The 13,353-nt window shown below is 44.3% G+C and overlaps 1 protein-coding gene across 3 annotated transcripts in view; it reads right to left on the reverse strand.

Annotated features, from left to right (window-relative positions):
• The window catches only part of ARHGAP23 (Rho GTPase activating protein 23), a 121,359-nt gene that overhangs the window by 59,089 nt on the left and 48,917 nt on the right, over positions 1–13,353 (reverse strand). For all 3 annotated transcript variants that reach the window (XM_027872995.1, XM_027872991.1, XM_027872993.1), the window contains exons 2-5: positions 6,274–6,435; positions 2,957–2,981; positions 1,027–1,122; positions 555–633 (exon numbers count right to left, since the gene is read on the reverse strand). In XM_027872995.1, coding sequence (XP_027728796.1) covers positions 555–633; positions 1,027–1,093 — 146 coding nt within the window. In that variant the 5' untranslated portion in view covers positions 1,094–1,122; positions 2,957–2,981; positions 6,274–6,435. The remainder of the gene's footprint in view (positions 1–554; positions 634–1,026; positions 1,123–2,956; positions 2,982–6,273; positions 6,436–13,353) is intronic.

Raw genomic sequence — 13,353 nt, forward strand, 5'->3', positions numbered from 1 at the left:
ACACACACACACACACACACACACACACACACACACACACCAAGGCAAGGGGAAGGATGAAGAAAAGGAGGTCTGGGAATACAGAGGACTCCAGGTCCTCAGGAATAATCTTCATGCAAAATGTTCTAAAAACATAACACTCCATCTCTTGGCTCCAAGCATTTTCTCTCACTGTCCCCCATGCCTGGAATGTTCTCCCTCTTCATCTCCATATATTGATTTCCCTGACTTCCTTTAAGTCCCAACTAAAATCCCATCTTCTATAGGAAACCTTCCCCAACCCCTCTTAATTCCAGTGCCTTCCTTCTGTTAATTATTTCCTATTTATCCTATATATAGCTTTCTTTGTATATATTTGTTTGTTGTTTTCCCCGTTAGACTGTAAGCTCCTTGAGGGCAGGGACTGTCTTTTGCCTTTTTTTTTTTTAATCTCCAGTGCTTAGCCAAGAGCTTGATGCAGAGAAGGTTAGTAAATAATGATTGACTGATTGATTGGGGGAAGAAAAAGGCAGTGTTTAAACTACTCAGGTTGTGGAGAGAGTGAGGTTACTCACCTGTTCTGGATCAGTGCAATAACTTGGGAGTAGGTCTTCCCAATGATGCTCTCGCCATTCACTTTCACCAGCCGGTCTCCTGATGATACAGGTTGGGGGTGGGGTGGGGTTTAGGGAGACACACAACATCCTTTGTTGGCAACCTCGATTGTCTCTCAGAACATGGTTTCAGAACCTTTCACCTTTATCCATCCCCCCATAAAAGCTTATTTTGCCTCAACCAGGCATCAAATCCAGGCTCCCTTGCTCTCTCTCAGCTCTCCTACCCTGGAACTCTAGAGTACATAGGACTCCATTTTAACCAAACAAGGAAAAATATCATGATTTGCTTGCTGTGGGAGTGTGTAGGGGCTGACTTCATTGAACCCAGGAGGCATCTTCCCCAAGGATCTTGAGGAAGGGGAACAAGGAGTGAGGCAGTTGCCAATGGAAAGAAAGCTTCATGCACGTCCCTCCCTAGTATCTCACCCACCTGTCCGAAGCCCAGCCTGGTGGGCAGGGCCATCATCCTTCACATTCTTGACAAAGATGGTGTCCATGGGCTCCAGGTGGCTCCGGGGGGAGGGCCCTGGTAGGCAGTGGCCAGGTTAGCTGGGGGTTGGGGGCCGAGGGTCACACATACCCAGAAGTATACTTAGCAGAACACATACACACACAGTGACATGTAGCCACACACATAGAGAGAACACACAGGAACTCACAAAGACACGTGAGAAAACACAGAAACACGAAACGATATACAAGAACTATAGATAGACACTGAAATACAAAAGCATATAAAAGATCACAGAAGCAAGGATTTAGAGCCGAAAGAGATCTTCCAATGATCTAGTCCAAAGGTTTTTGACTTGAGGGCTACAGACTCCTCCCCACGAGTTGTGGATAGATGTCAGGAACATCTCTATTTCAATATAATTGATTCGCTTTGTAATTCTATGTATTTTATTTTATGCACTTAAAAACATTATTTTTGAGAAAGGGTCTATATGCTTCACCAGACTGCCAGAGAGTTCAATGGCACAAAAAAGTCAAAAATCCCTGACCTAGTCCAACCCTCTTATTTTAGAGATGATGAATAGGCCCAGAGAAGTTAGTTGATTTGACCAAGGTCACACAGGTAGCAAATGGCAGAAGAGGGATTCAAACCCAAGTCTGCTGGCTGCAAATCCAGCCCTCATTCTATTGTACCTTAGAAACATGGACATTCCGGGTTGGTGCGGAGGAGGGGGGGGTTTACATAAGGAGACACTGAGACACAGAGAACAGAAATACATAAAAGAGAAAGCTCCTGATCCCAGCATTGGACTTTCCAAGAAGGCACTAGACCACCCCAATATCCATGAAGAGGGGATATAAACACTCGAATTAATACCTCATGAGATGGCTTGATTCCAGTCTCCTTCCCCACCGCCCCACACCCCACTCCCAGCTCTGAATCTCCACCTACCCCCCTGGAACCAATAAATTTAGCCTTTTCTTATGGAAGGTCATGATCCATCTTCTTTCTGCACCTCCCACTCCCCCACACACACACCTCCCCAACTCTTCCAATACACATATGGATGATTGTGACCCCCACATCCCCCTAGGGCAGACTAAGGATGAAAGTTTTCCCAGAATGGCTGGAGGGAAGAGAAAGAGGAAATAGAGCTTGAATGAAGAGGATGCCAGTTTCCAAGATTTCTAACCCAATTTCTACCACTAGGGGTCAGGATGTGCAGGGCCCCATGGGCATCAACCTGGGAACAGAGAACCCTAGTTTCAATCTTTCACAGACTGGCATGGCATGTGACATTCCAAACTTCTGAAGGGAGGGGAGGAGATACTGTAGGCAAATGACAGAAGGTGAAGATGTTAACATCTTCGTATTTAAGATATCCCATAGCCACGGCCCATTCCTCCCCTGATGGATGGATAGGCCCCCTGTCCCTTGATCCAGTAACACAGACACAAGAACTTGGCCAGAAGATGATAAATGAAGCAAGAGAGAGGCAATGATATCCAAAGGAGAGAGGGAGAGAGACGAACAGAGACACAGAAAGAGATACAAAGAGAGAGAGAGGAGAGAGAGTCTTAAAGAAAGGGGGTAGAGGGGCAGCTAGGTTGCACAGTGGATAGAGCACTGGCCCTGAAGTCAGGAGGGCCTGAGTTCAAATCCGGCCTCAGACCAAGCACTTGACATTTAACTAGCTGTGTGACCCTGGGCAAGTCACTTAACCCAAATTGCCTAAAAAGAAAAAAAAAGGGGGTGGAGTGGGGGTGGCATAGAAACCAAGAGAGATACTAGACATAGAAGTAGATGGAGAAACATAGAGAGAACAAGAACCCAGGAAGTAGAGACCAACACCCAGTCCTGAACCCTTCTCCAGCCCCCAGCCTCCCATTCCCTCATGTCTCCTTACCTCCTCGATTTCCATTTTCTTCCTCCTGCAGAGGACAAAAATATTAGTGTGAGTAGCTGAGATCCCACTGGGGACCCTTAAGAAGCCTGGGCTGGGGTCAGAGATTACATCTCTTCTCCCACTCCTCTATCCCAAATTTTATCACCACATGGCCTTTCCCTCAGGGAGCTCTCAGGGCACTAGGGAAACACAGTCTCACTCAGGAAGTTCCCATTTTGATTGGGGACACTCGGTCAGAATACAGACAGAAACTCAGATACAGAGAGATGAGGGCAAATGAAGGGTGCAGCATCAGTTATGGAAGAACATGGACTCCCAGAGAGATGAAAGCCAGGGGGTATTAATCATAAAGGTTTCTCTAAGAGGGCACTCGAACTCCATTGTGCAAGGAGGTGGGAAACAGACACCCTTGGTTGGGGGAACAGACCATGCAAGAAAAAATAATAAACTAAATCAGATGTAGAAAGGGGAGAGACCAGCAGAGCCCATATTAGGGAATAACAAGGGACTAAGTTCATGAGACAGGGTCAGCAACTGATGGAGGGGCAGGGCATTTCTAACAGAGGCATTTCTAACTGCCCGGACAGGTAATAATAAGGAACCACCTTGGTTCTTGAGCCAAGAAGGGGCAATATGAAATCATGCTTTGGAGAAGATGAACCTGGTAGCTTTGTGCTGCAGGTGGAGGAGAAGGGTGAAAATATGGGAGGACCAACTAGGCATCTGCTGTGATCACCGAGACATGCACGGATCTGGATCTTGTTGGAGGAGCAGCTCCAGGAAGGGAGGAGGGGTAGTAATAGCTTGGATCAGGAGGGGAGGAAGTTAACAGAGAAATGGAGGCTTCGGTCACTTCTAGTGGGCAGGGACCCAATTTGGGTACCATCCTCCTTTTCTCTTGGAGTGTTCACTGATGTGAGCTGACAACATCAGAAGAGGGTAGGAAGAAGAGACAGATATGTTTAGACAGCTGAGCTGCCTCTGGGCTGCCACTGCCAAGTGGGAAGCACCAAGGATGGAACACAGCCATCCTCCTGCCTCTGGGCTGGCCAACGCTTCCCCAAACCCAGAACAGGCCTCCAGGGATGGAAAGGGCACCACCTCTCAACCCCAGAAGTCAGAAAATTCAGCTGGAGCTCGGACCAACCCTTCCTCCAGTTGTTCTGTAGAAGTAGGATAATTCTGCCTAAGGAAAAGGAGAAAGGGAAGCAACTGAGCATTTTTCCCTCAGGGCAGAGTCTTGGAGAAAGTGGCCAGAGCTCAAGGGAGCTGTAGTAGGAAGAGACAAGGAAATGGGGAAGTCCAGAGAGATCAGGTCAAAAAGGGTAGACTGGGGGTATTTGAGTCCTTAGGTAGCCTAGGAGGAGCCCACTAACTTTAATCAGCCCAAGCCTGATTCCCCAACCCCTACTCTGAAGGACATACCTACACACAGAGACATACAGACACAAGATATCTGAGAAAAGCACAGATACAGACATCCATCTATCAGCATCAACACGTAGGTTCACTCAAATGCAGAAATGCCCAGTGTAATCTGACTCCCCCGTCCTCTGGCAGGTGGGACTGGAGCCCCTCAAGGGAGGTGGCCCCTAACAGCTGTGTGGGTTAATTCCAGCCCCCAGGGTGTGGAGAGGGTCACAAATTTACTCTGAAACTCCAAAATAAGCCTGCTCCTGTTTCTGTGGCAGGGGCCCCACCCTCATTTGGAGGCTGCATCTGTCTCCACCCACAACCTTTCAGCTCCCAGACTTGACTTTAGACCTTTGGTTGGACTAAGAGGACCTGAAATCTAGAACAAAGAACCACTGGATCATTGCTCTAGAAAAGATGGTGGCCATTTAATCCAACCCCCATCACTTTATAGATAAGAAAACAGAGACCAAGAGAGATTAAGTGACTTGCCAGAGGTCTCCTAGGTAAGAAGTGGCAGAGGCAGGATTCAAACCCAGGTCCTCTGACTCTGAGCTTGTGGATCAGTCAGCTACCATGCCAACAATTCCTCTTTCATATGCCTTTAGATTTGGATTAGGGCTGAAAAGGACTTTGTTGTTTAGTCTGACTCTTTGTGACCCCATTTGGGGTTTCCTTGGCAAAGACACTAGAGTGGTTTGCCATTTCCTTCTCCGGCTCATTTTACAGATAAGGAAACTGAGGCAATCAGGGTTAAATTACTTGCTCAGGGTCACACAGCTAGGAAGTGTCTGAGATCAGATTTGAACTCAGGAATATGAATTTTCTTGACTCAAGGCCAGCACTCTATCCACTGTGCCACTTACCTGCCCTAGAGACTTTAGATACTTCTTATTTCAAGCCTCCCTTTTATTTTAGAGATGGGGAAACTAATGACCCGGAAAGAAAAAGCAATTTGCTCAAGGGCCAGGACTGAAACACAGGCCTCTGGACTCCCAGGCTTGATAGCAAACTGCCTTCTACATCCTGTCCCTACTTAGGAGGCCTTAAGAGGCCCCTTGGCAAAGGTAGGCAAGGAAGCTAATATTTCCTGCATCTACCTCTCTCTGTCTCTCTGTCTCTCTCTCTCAGTCTCTCTCTCTCTGTCCCTCTCTCTCCTTTTTTTCTCTGTCCTCCTCTTCCTCCCTCCCAACCTGCAGTTGAGAAGAGCTATGTGTATTATGAAAATGTGAGTAGTTTTGCAGATGAGAGGTGGCAGAGGATGGGGTTCATGCAGGAAAAGCCACAGCCTTATCAAATAGCAGAAGGCATTTAGGTTAGACCCAAAGAAGGACTTTTTGACCAGGAACATTCTTAAGAAAGTGTGGGGGAAAGGATGTCACCCTTCACTATTATACCAAAGGTAATAATAATAGTTTACATTTATATAGAATTGTAAAGCACATTCCTCAAAACAACCCTGTGATCTAGGGAGTAAAAGTATTATCATTCTTTGCAGCACATGGACATCATCTGGTCCAGTTTTCCTGTCTTACAGACAAAGAAATGAATGCCAAGAAAAGTTAAAGTGACTTGCTTAAGAAATTAAATATAAATTTTCATTTATGCAAAAAAGAAGCACTTACTTTGGCTATTATATTTGTATTAAAATACTAGTCCTTTGTAAGAACATACAAAATAGTTTTTTAAAATCTTATTAAACTTGCCTTTTGTAAACTTAAAAAAAAAAGGTATCATTACTCTCCATTTTATAGATGAGGAAAATGAGGCTTAGAGAAATCAGAGCTAGTACTTGAACCTAGATCTTTTGACTGAGACCAATGCCTTTTTTCCCACTATACCCCACTGACACAGGTCACCTCCTTGGGCTGTAGGGAAGAGTGACTTCAGGCCCAACTCCATACCTTCACACCACAGTGCACAGCTGACTCGGGCGGGTACACAATGAAGTGCCGAAGGGTGAAGCCAAAACCATCTTGGGGGTTCTTGTGTAACAGCAGCGTCCTGGGCCTTGGCCAGAGCTGAGGGGGTCCAGGACAGCACGCATCTCTCGGGCCCAGTGAAGGCTATGCGGAGATAAGAAGAATAATGTTGAAGTTCTGACCTGGCCAGAGCTGGCCCAAACTGGTATGAAACATGACTATATACATACGCAGCAAGAGTAGGGAAGGGATCGGTGGGACACGGGTAAAGAACCCTTAAAAGGCAGGCAGAGCCTACCTTTCATTTCCCAGAGGGCAGAACTTGGAGCAATGAATGAAGTTACAAAGAGACAAATTTGGTCTTAGTGTAAGGAGAAAGTTCCCAGCCTTCCGATTGGTCTCCCTACCTTGAGTTTCTCCCTACTCCAATCCGTCCTCCGCTCAGCTGTCAAAGAAATATTCCAGAAGCAAAGGTCTGATTCCATTCCCCAACCCCAACTCATTAAACTCTAGTGGTTCCCTACTATCTCCAGGATCAAATGCAAATTACTCTGTTTGGCATTTAAAGCCCTTCTCAACCTGGCTCCTTCCTACCTTTCCAGTCTTTTTAAAAAGTTTTATTTATTTTATTTTTAATTTATGGAATAAAACAAGCATTTCCATAACATAACTATTATACATAGTATAACAAAAAATTGCACATGAAACTGCAAATCCATTATGGACAACTCACTGTTCCTTTTAAACATATAATAAAGTTATCATGTAAATTTCTTTTTTTTTTCTTCCCTCCTCTCACCTCCTGCCCTAGAGATGGCTACCATTAGGCACAAATATGTATGCTTCCAATCTTCTTAAACATTACTCTGCTCCATGAACTCTATGATTCATTGACCTACTTGTCATTCCTCGAACATGACACTCCATCTCCTGACTACATGCCTTTTTTTTTTTTAAGGCAATTGGGGTTAAGTGACATGCCCAGGGTCACATAGCTAGTAAGTGTCAAGTGTTTGGTCTGAGGCTGGATTTGAACTCAGGTCCTCCTGACTTCAGGGCTGGTGCTTTATCCACTGCGCCACCTAGCTGCCCCCGACTACATGCCTTTTTGCTGGCTGTCCCCCACACCTGGGAAGCTCCCCTTCTTCACCTCTGCCTGTATTTCTCTAGCTTCCTTCAAATCCCACTTTTTCCTGGAAGGTCACCATCCTGGCCAATCTGTCTTCCTTCTCCCACTCCCCCAACCCCTACCTTCCCTCTGAGATTATCCCCATCCACACTTAATATATTGCACATATGCATATTAATTTATATGTTTCCCCCCACCAAAAGAATGTGAGCTCCTTTGGGGTAGAGACAGCATCTTTGTCTTTCTTTCTTTTTAATCACCAATTCTTTTTTTTTTTTTTAAAGAGGCAATCAGGGTTAAGTGACTTGCCCAGGGTCATACAGCTGGTAAATATCTGAGGCCCCATTTGAACTCAAGTCTTCCTGACTCCAGGACTAGTGCTCTATTTTATCACCAATTCTTAGCACAGTTCTCAAAGATATGAATTGCTTAACAGGGCTTCTTAAACTTTTTCCATTCAAGACACCTTCAACTGAAGGTACTTGTTAACCAGCAGAGTGCTGACAAATGTTTAACAACTGGCTCTCCAGAAAGAAAAAAAAAATGTACCCACAACACACTTTTTAAGTTAAATGTCCTTTATTGCCATTTTCTCATCACTTTCTTAAGTCTAGCCAATCATCAAAACAGTAAATCAAACCCTGATTTGTAGTGTTTGATGATTTTCCAGGGAGTAAATACTCATACTGAAAATTTAACCACAGTTCATTTGAACTAGCTCCTGCATAAGTTAACTGCTTGACTGCCATCTAAAAGTAGAAGAGACTAACTTGGGGAATTAGCTCCCCCTCACTCACAGACTACAAGCAAAGGTTTGATGACTGGGTGGATTACTGTACATCTTGAAGAGAGGATTCTTGTTCAGGCACAAGTTGAATGAGATGGCCACAGGAGTCTTCCTGATTGCTCTTGATTTCTGGATTTTTTTTTTAAGGCAATTGGGGTTAAATGACTTGCCCAGAGTCACATAGCTAGTAAGTGTCAAGTGTTTGGTCTGAGGCCAGATTTGAACTCAGGTCCTCCTGACTTCAGGGATGGTGCTCTATCCACTGTGCCACCTAGCTGCCCCTAGATTATTATTATTATTTTCATTATTATTTTGCTTTTTTGGTCAGGTAATCAGGGTTAAGTGACTTGCCCAGGGTCACACAGCTAATTAAGTGTCAAGTGTCTGAGGCCATATTTGAACTCAGGTCCTCCTAACTCCAAGACTGGAGCTTTATGCACTGGGCTACCTAGCTGTTCCCCCTGGATTAATTTTTTTAATTAATTTATTTTGATTTATCAATAATCACTTCCATATGCTTTTGATTTTGAAATTTTTCTCCCCGTTCCTCCCCACCACCCTCCTCAAGACAGCGCACAATCTGATATAGGCTACATTTACATTCATATTAAACATATTTTCACATTAGTGATGTTGTAAGTAAAAATTAAAACCAATAAGAGGAACCATCAGAAAGAGGAAACAAAACTCAACAGAAGAGAAAAAAAATAGCAATTCGACTTCCATAGTTCTTTCTTGGATGTGGATAGCATTTTCCATCACAAGGCCTCTGGAGATGTCTTAGATTCCCCCTGGATTGTTTTTTAATGAATTATTTTGCCTTTATGTTTCCTCTTGCTTAGTAGTAGAAAAGCACTGTTAGTAAATTACAGTTGTAGAATGCTTTGAGATTAAAGCTTAAGAGACACAAACTATTGTTTGTTCAATAGTATAATAGAAACAGTTCTTGAATTCTTTTTAAAAACAGGAGAAGACAGCCTTCAGTGATATAATACAAGGATCTAGAGACAGAGGAACAAGAAAGAGAGATCAATCTTCTTAAACCTTGGGAATTCTCAGTTTTCTCCTGCTCTCCATACTAATCCTCACTCTGCCTCCATTACTCTGGGCCCTGCTATGCCTTAGCCAACTTCTCTTGATGTGTCCCTCCCATCATACAGTCTCAATCATCCCTCCCCAAGTCATTCTCCACCGCCACCCCTAAACCCCCTCATCCTCCTGCCTCTAAGTCTCTAGGGAGTCCTCCCTAAATCAGTTCCTTTCTCTGTGAACTGCTAAAGACCCAGAGTCCAACTCATCTATCCCTCTCTTTTTGGTAGGATAGTTTCTTCCCTAAGCCAGGAAAGCTTGGGGATGGAGATGGGAAAGAAAGAGAAATATCTCTTGGGAGGAAAAATTTACTGTCTCCCTCAGTTGTCCACTTGAGCTCATGTCTGTGCTGCCTGCAGTTTATTACGGTCCCATCATTCCTATCTCTAGAAGTTTCTACCAACCTCCAAGAAAGCCTTCACCATCCAGCAAAGACTACAGAAGGGGCAAGATCAAGATTACAGGAATGGATAGGTAAGAAAAGGGACTTTCTTCGAGGATCGGCTCTAGCCCAGCCACTCAGTCCCCAAGGATGTCTAAAACAGGCCGATAGAGACAATGCTGGGTGTGTGGAGATATGCTTCTTAATCTATCTGCCCTCTGCCTGCCCCTTCTGGAATATTTGGGATTCCCCAGGAAAGTGGAATGAGGGGGGGGGGGTGCAGTATCTAGTAAAAGAGACAGCACAGAGTGGTGCTTGGAGCCAGGAAGATCTGGGTTCAAATCATCAGACCCTTACTAGTTCTATGACCCTGGACGAGTCACTTAACATCTCTGTGCCTCAGTTTCCTCATTGTAAAATGAAGTGGTCGGACTTGACAACCTCTAAGGTCACTTCTGGCTCTAAGTCTACGGTCCTGTGATCCCAATAAAACTGGGAGCCCCTCTGTGAAAGGAAAGACAAACGTTTGCTCGAGCGAAGGCGACAGAGCTCCTGCACTTGGATTCAGATAGCTCACCTTCTCCTTAAATACTGAAAGCTGCACATAACATCAAGGATTCGAGGATGTGACAGAAGTCATGACAGTCGGACGGAAAAGAAAAAGCAGAAACATGGGAGGGTGTAAAAGAGAGAGAGAGAGAGCAAGAAAAGGATGGGAAGAGAAATGGAGATGATGAAAGGAAAGAAAGGAGATACAGAGATCAAGAGGAAAGGAAGGTAGAGGTATTTCTCTGACCCTTGGGTCCCTCCATGGATCCTTCGCTCCTCCTCCTCCTCCTCCACAGGGTCCTTTGACCTTTGTGCTCCACCCCAGAGCCAAGGGGGTCCAGATACTGCCTTGGAACATCCTCGTCACCTAGCCTCCTCTTAATAACCCAAGTAGCGGAGCTGTTGGAAGAATCTCACCACGACTCTCCTCAATTTAAACTCTCTGGGGTAAGAAGGAACCCCACCCTCCCAAATGGTTAAGCCTTAGCTAGGCACTTTTCATCTCTGCATCACCACCTCTCCCTCCCCCCCCCCAAAAAAAACCAACCTCCTCTCCTCATTCCCCACATTCACCTTTCATCCTTTTCAATGCAGTTGCTTTTGTTTAGAATGAGGAGGGAAAAGACTGGGGAGGGGGGTGCCGCTTCAGAAGGAGGAGGAGGTGGAATAAACTATCCTGGTTTCATCCCCTCCTTAAGAAGTCCTTTCTTAAGATCTTCCCAATTGGATTGGAGGTAAACCTCAAAATAATTGCTGCCAAAATGTCTGAGAGATTTGTTGATTGATTCATCGATTCATTTATTCACCCATCCACCCAACAGGTATTTGCAGAGCACCAATGCATGTAACAGCTTTCTCATTGATTTCCCGCCCCCATAAGCTTTCACCTCTCCAATTTTCCAATTAAATTGATATTCCTAAAACATAGATCTGAGCATGTCACTTCCCTACCCAAAAAATCATCAGTAGCTCCCTATTGCTTCTAGCATAAAGTTCAGAACCAATGCCATCCACAATATGGCTCCTCCCACCTACCTTTCCACTTACTCCATTTTACTCTTTCTCATGAATTCTCCATTCTAGCCCAATGGACCAGTTAGCTGTTACCTGGACATGATATTCTATCACCTACCTCAGTGACTGTGCACAGTTGGTCCTCAGTCTGGAAAGCCCTCAGTACTCACCATTATCTCTTAGAAACCCAACTTCCTTCAAAGCACAGCCCAGGAGCCTGTGTTCTACAAGAGGTCTTTCCTCACACTCTCTCTTAAAATTAATTTGTACTATTTTGCATCTGGGTCCATATTGTACTTCCCCAGTTCCCAATGGAACATAAGCTCCTTAAGAGAAGGGGCTTTCTTTCTTCCTTTCTTCCTTCCTTCCTTTTCTTTCTTTCTTTCTTCCTTCCTTCCTTTCTTTTTTTCTTTCTTTGTTATCCGAAGCACCTTAGCACAATGCTTTTCATATCAAAGGCAATGAATATATGTTGTATTAAATTGAGTTGATGTGGTTGAAATTTAAAGATCACTAAAAGGAAGGTTGTAAATACTTGACTGGAAACATCTAGGACAACCCTTTCATTTTGTTATTGTTCACCTGTTTAAATCCTGTTTGACTCTTCCCGACCCCATTTGGGCCAGCAGCAAAAATACTGGGACTGATTTGCCATTTCCTTCTCCAGATCATTTTACAGATAAGGAAACTGAGGCAAACAGACTTAAGTGGTTTGCCCAGCGTCACACAGCTAGTTACTGTCTGAAGTCACATTTAAATTCAAGTCTTCCTGACTCCAGTCCTGGTACCCTATTCTCACTGCTCCTTCGCCACCTAGCTGCCCTGCTTCATTTTACAAATGAGGAAACTGAAGCCCAGAGGTTAATTGACTTTCCCGATGTCACAGAGATAATAAGGATCAGAAATTTAATAATAATAATAAGGATCAGGATTTAAACACAGGTCCTCTGACTCCTGAGTGTTCACCATGCCGTAATGCTTGCAGATGCTGACAAATGAAAAAACCAAATTGATGAACTATATCCCTTCTCCTTCATAGCCCAGAAGGGCTACTGGGATAGAATACAGTATACATCATCAGGCAAGTTTTGCGAATCAGCTGTTTTTATTTAAGCACTTTTCTCTAACAAAAGGGAGAGATCTTTTTGGAAGGAGTGGGTGGAAAATGACAAATGTAAAAACAAAGGACATCAAATTGAAGTGTGTGTTTAAAAAAAAACTAGGCGGAGAAAGACTGTTAAAAATAAATAAAAATTGAAAAAGTATTTTTAAAAATAGGCTAGATGGGGAGGGAGACCAGACACGAAAGAAAAGACTTAGGAGGGGATATGATCGATGTCTTAAATTATCTGAAGGTTTGTCTTGTGTTAGAAGGAACAGATTTGCTCTGTATAGCCTAGAGAGTGGAATAGGACTATTGGGTAAATAGTAAGAAACAGAGACAGGATTAGAAGACAGGATTAGAACTCTGGCTCCCAATCCAGCATATTCTTGTTCCCACAAATCAGATGCCTTAGGTGTGAAGGACTGAATTCTCTAACAATTACAGCAGGACAAAAATGGAATGAACTACCTGGTTAGGTAGTGAGCTCCCCCACAGTGGATGTATTCAAACAGAGAGCGTCAGGAATGTTCGTGACAGAGAGAATTCCAGCATTGTGGGGGAAGATAGGATGAGACCTCGGAGGTCTCTTCTAAATTCAAAATTCTGTGATTTTGTGATATCTAATGCCATGTTCTCTAGCCACGGATGGAGTCTGATCCTCTGATGTAGGCTCTGGTGTAGAGGGCTACCCATCCTATCACCATACCCACCCCCACCCCAACTCCCAACCTCAGCATCGTGGACAATTTGGGCCTCAGAGAAGATTACTCAATTGCCCTAGCTTTGGAAGAGGGGAGGAGTAAAATATTTACTGAGAATTCTAAGGAGATTTAAAATCTCCAAGATTCCCCATATTTGCTGACCAGGTGTAGGGGGTGGAGGGAGACCTCAAGGGAGAAACTGCAGCCCTTTCCTATCATGAAGCAGACTGGGGAAAGGAGGATGCTCATACTTGTAAGTTCTCCACCCCGATCCTGACAGACTTCCTAGGCATCCTCAGGGATTTA

This window comes from Vombatus ursinus, unplaced genomic scaffold (genome assembly GCF_900497805.2).
Source record: "Vombatus ursinus unplaced genomic scaffold, bare-nosed wombat genome assembly UNPS02014801.1, whole genome shotgun sequence".
Classification (NCBI taxonomy): Eukaryota; Metazoa; Chordata; class Mammalia; order Diprotodontia; family Vombatidae; genus Vombatus; species Vombatus ursinus.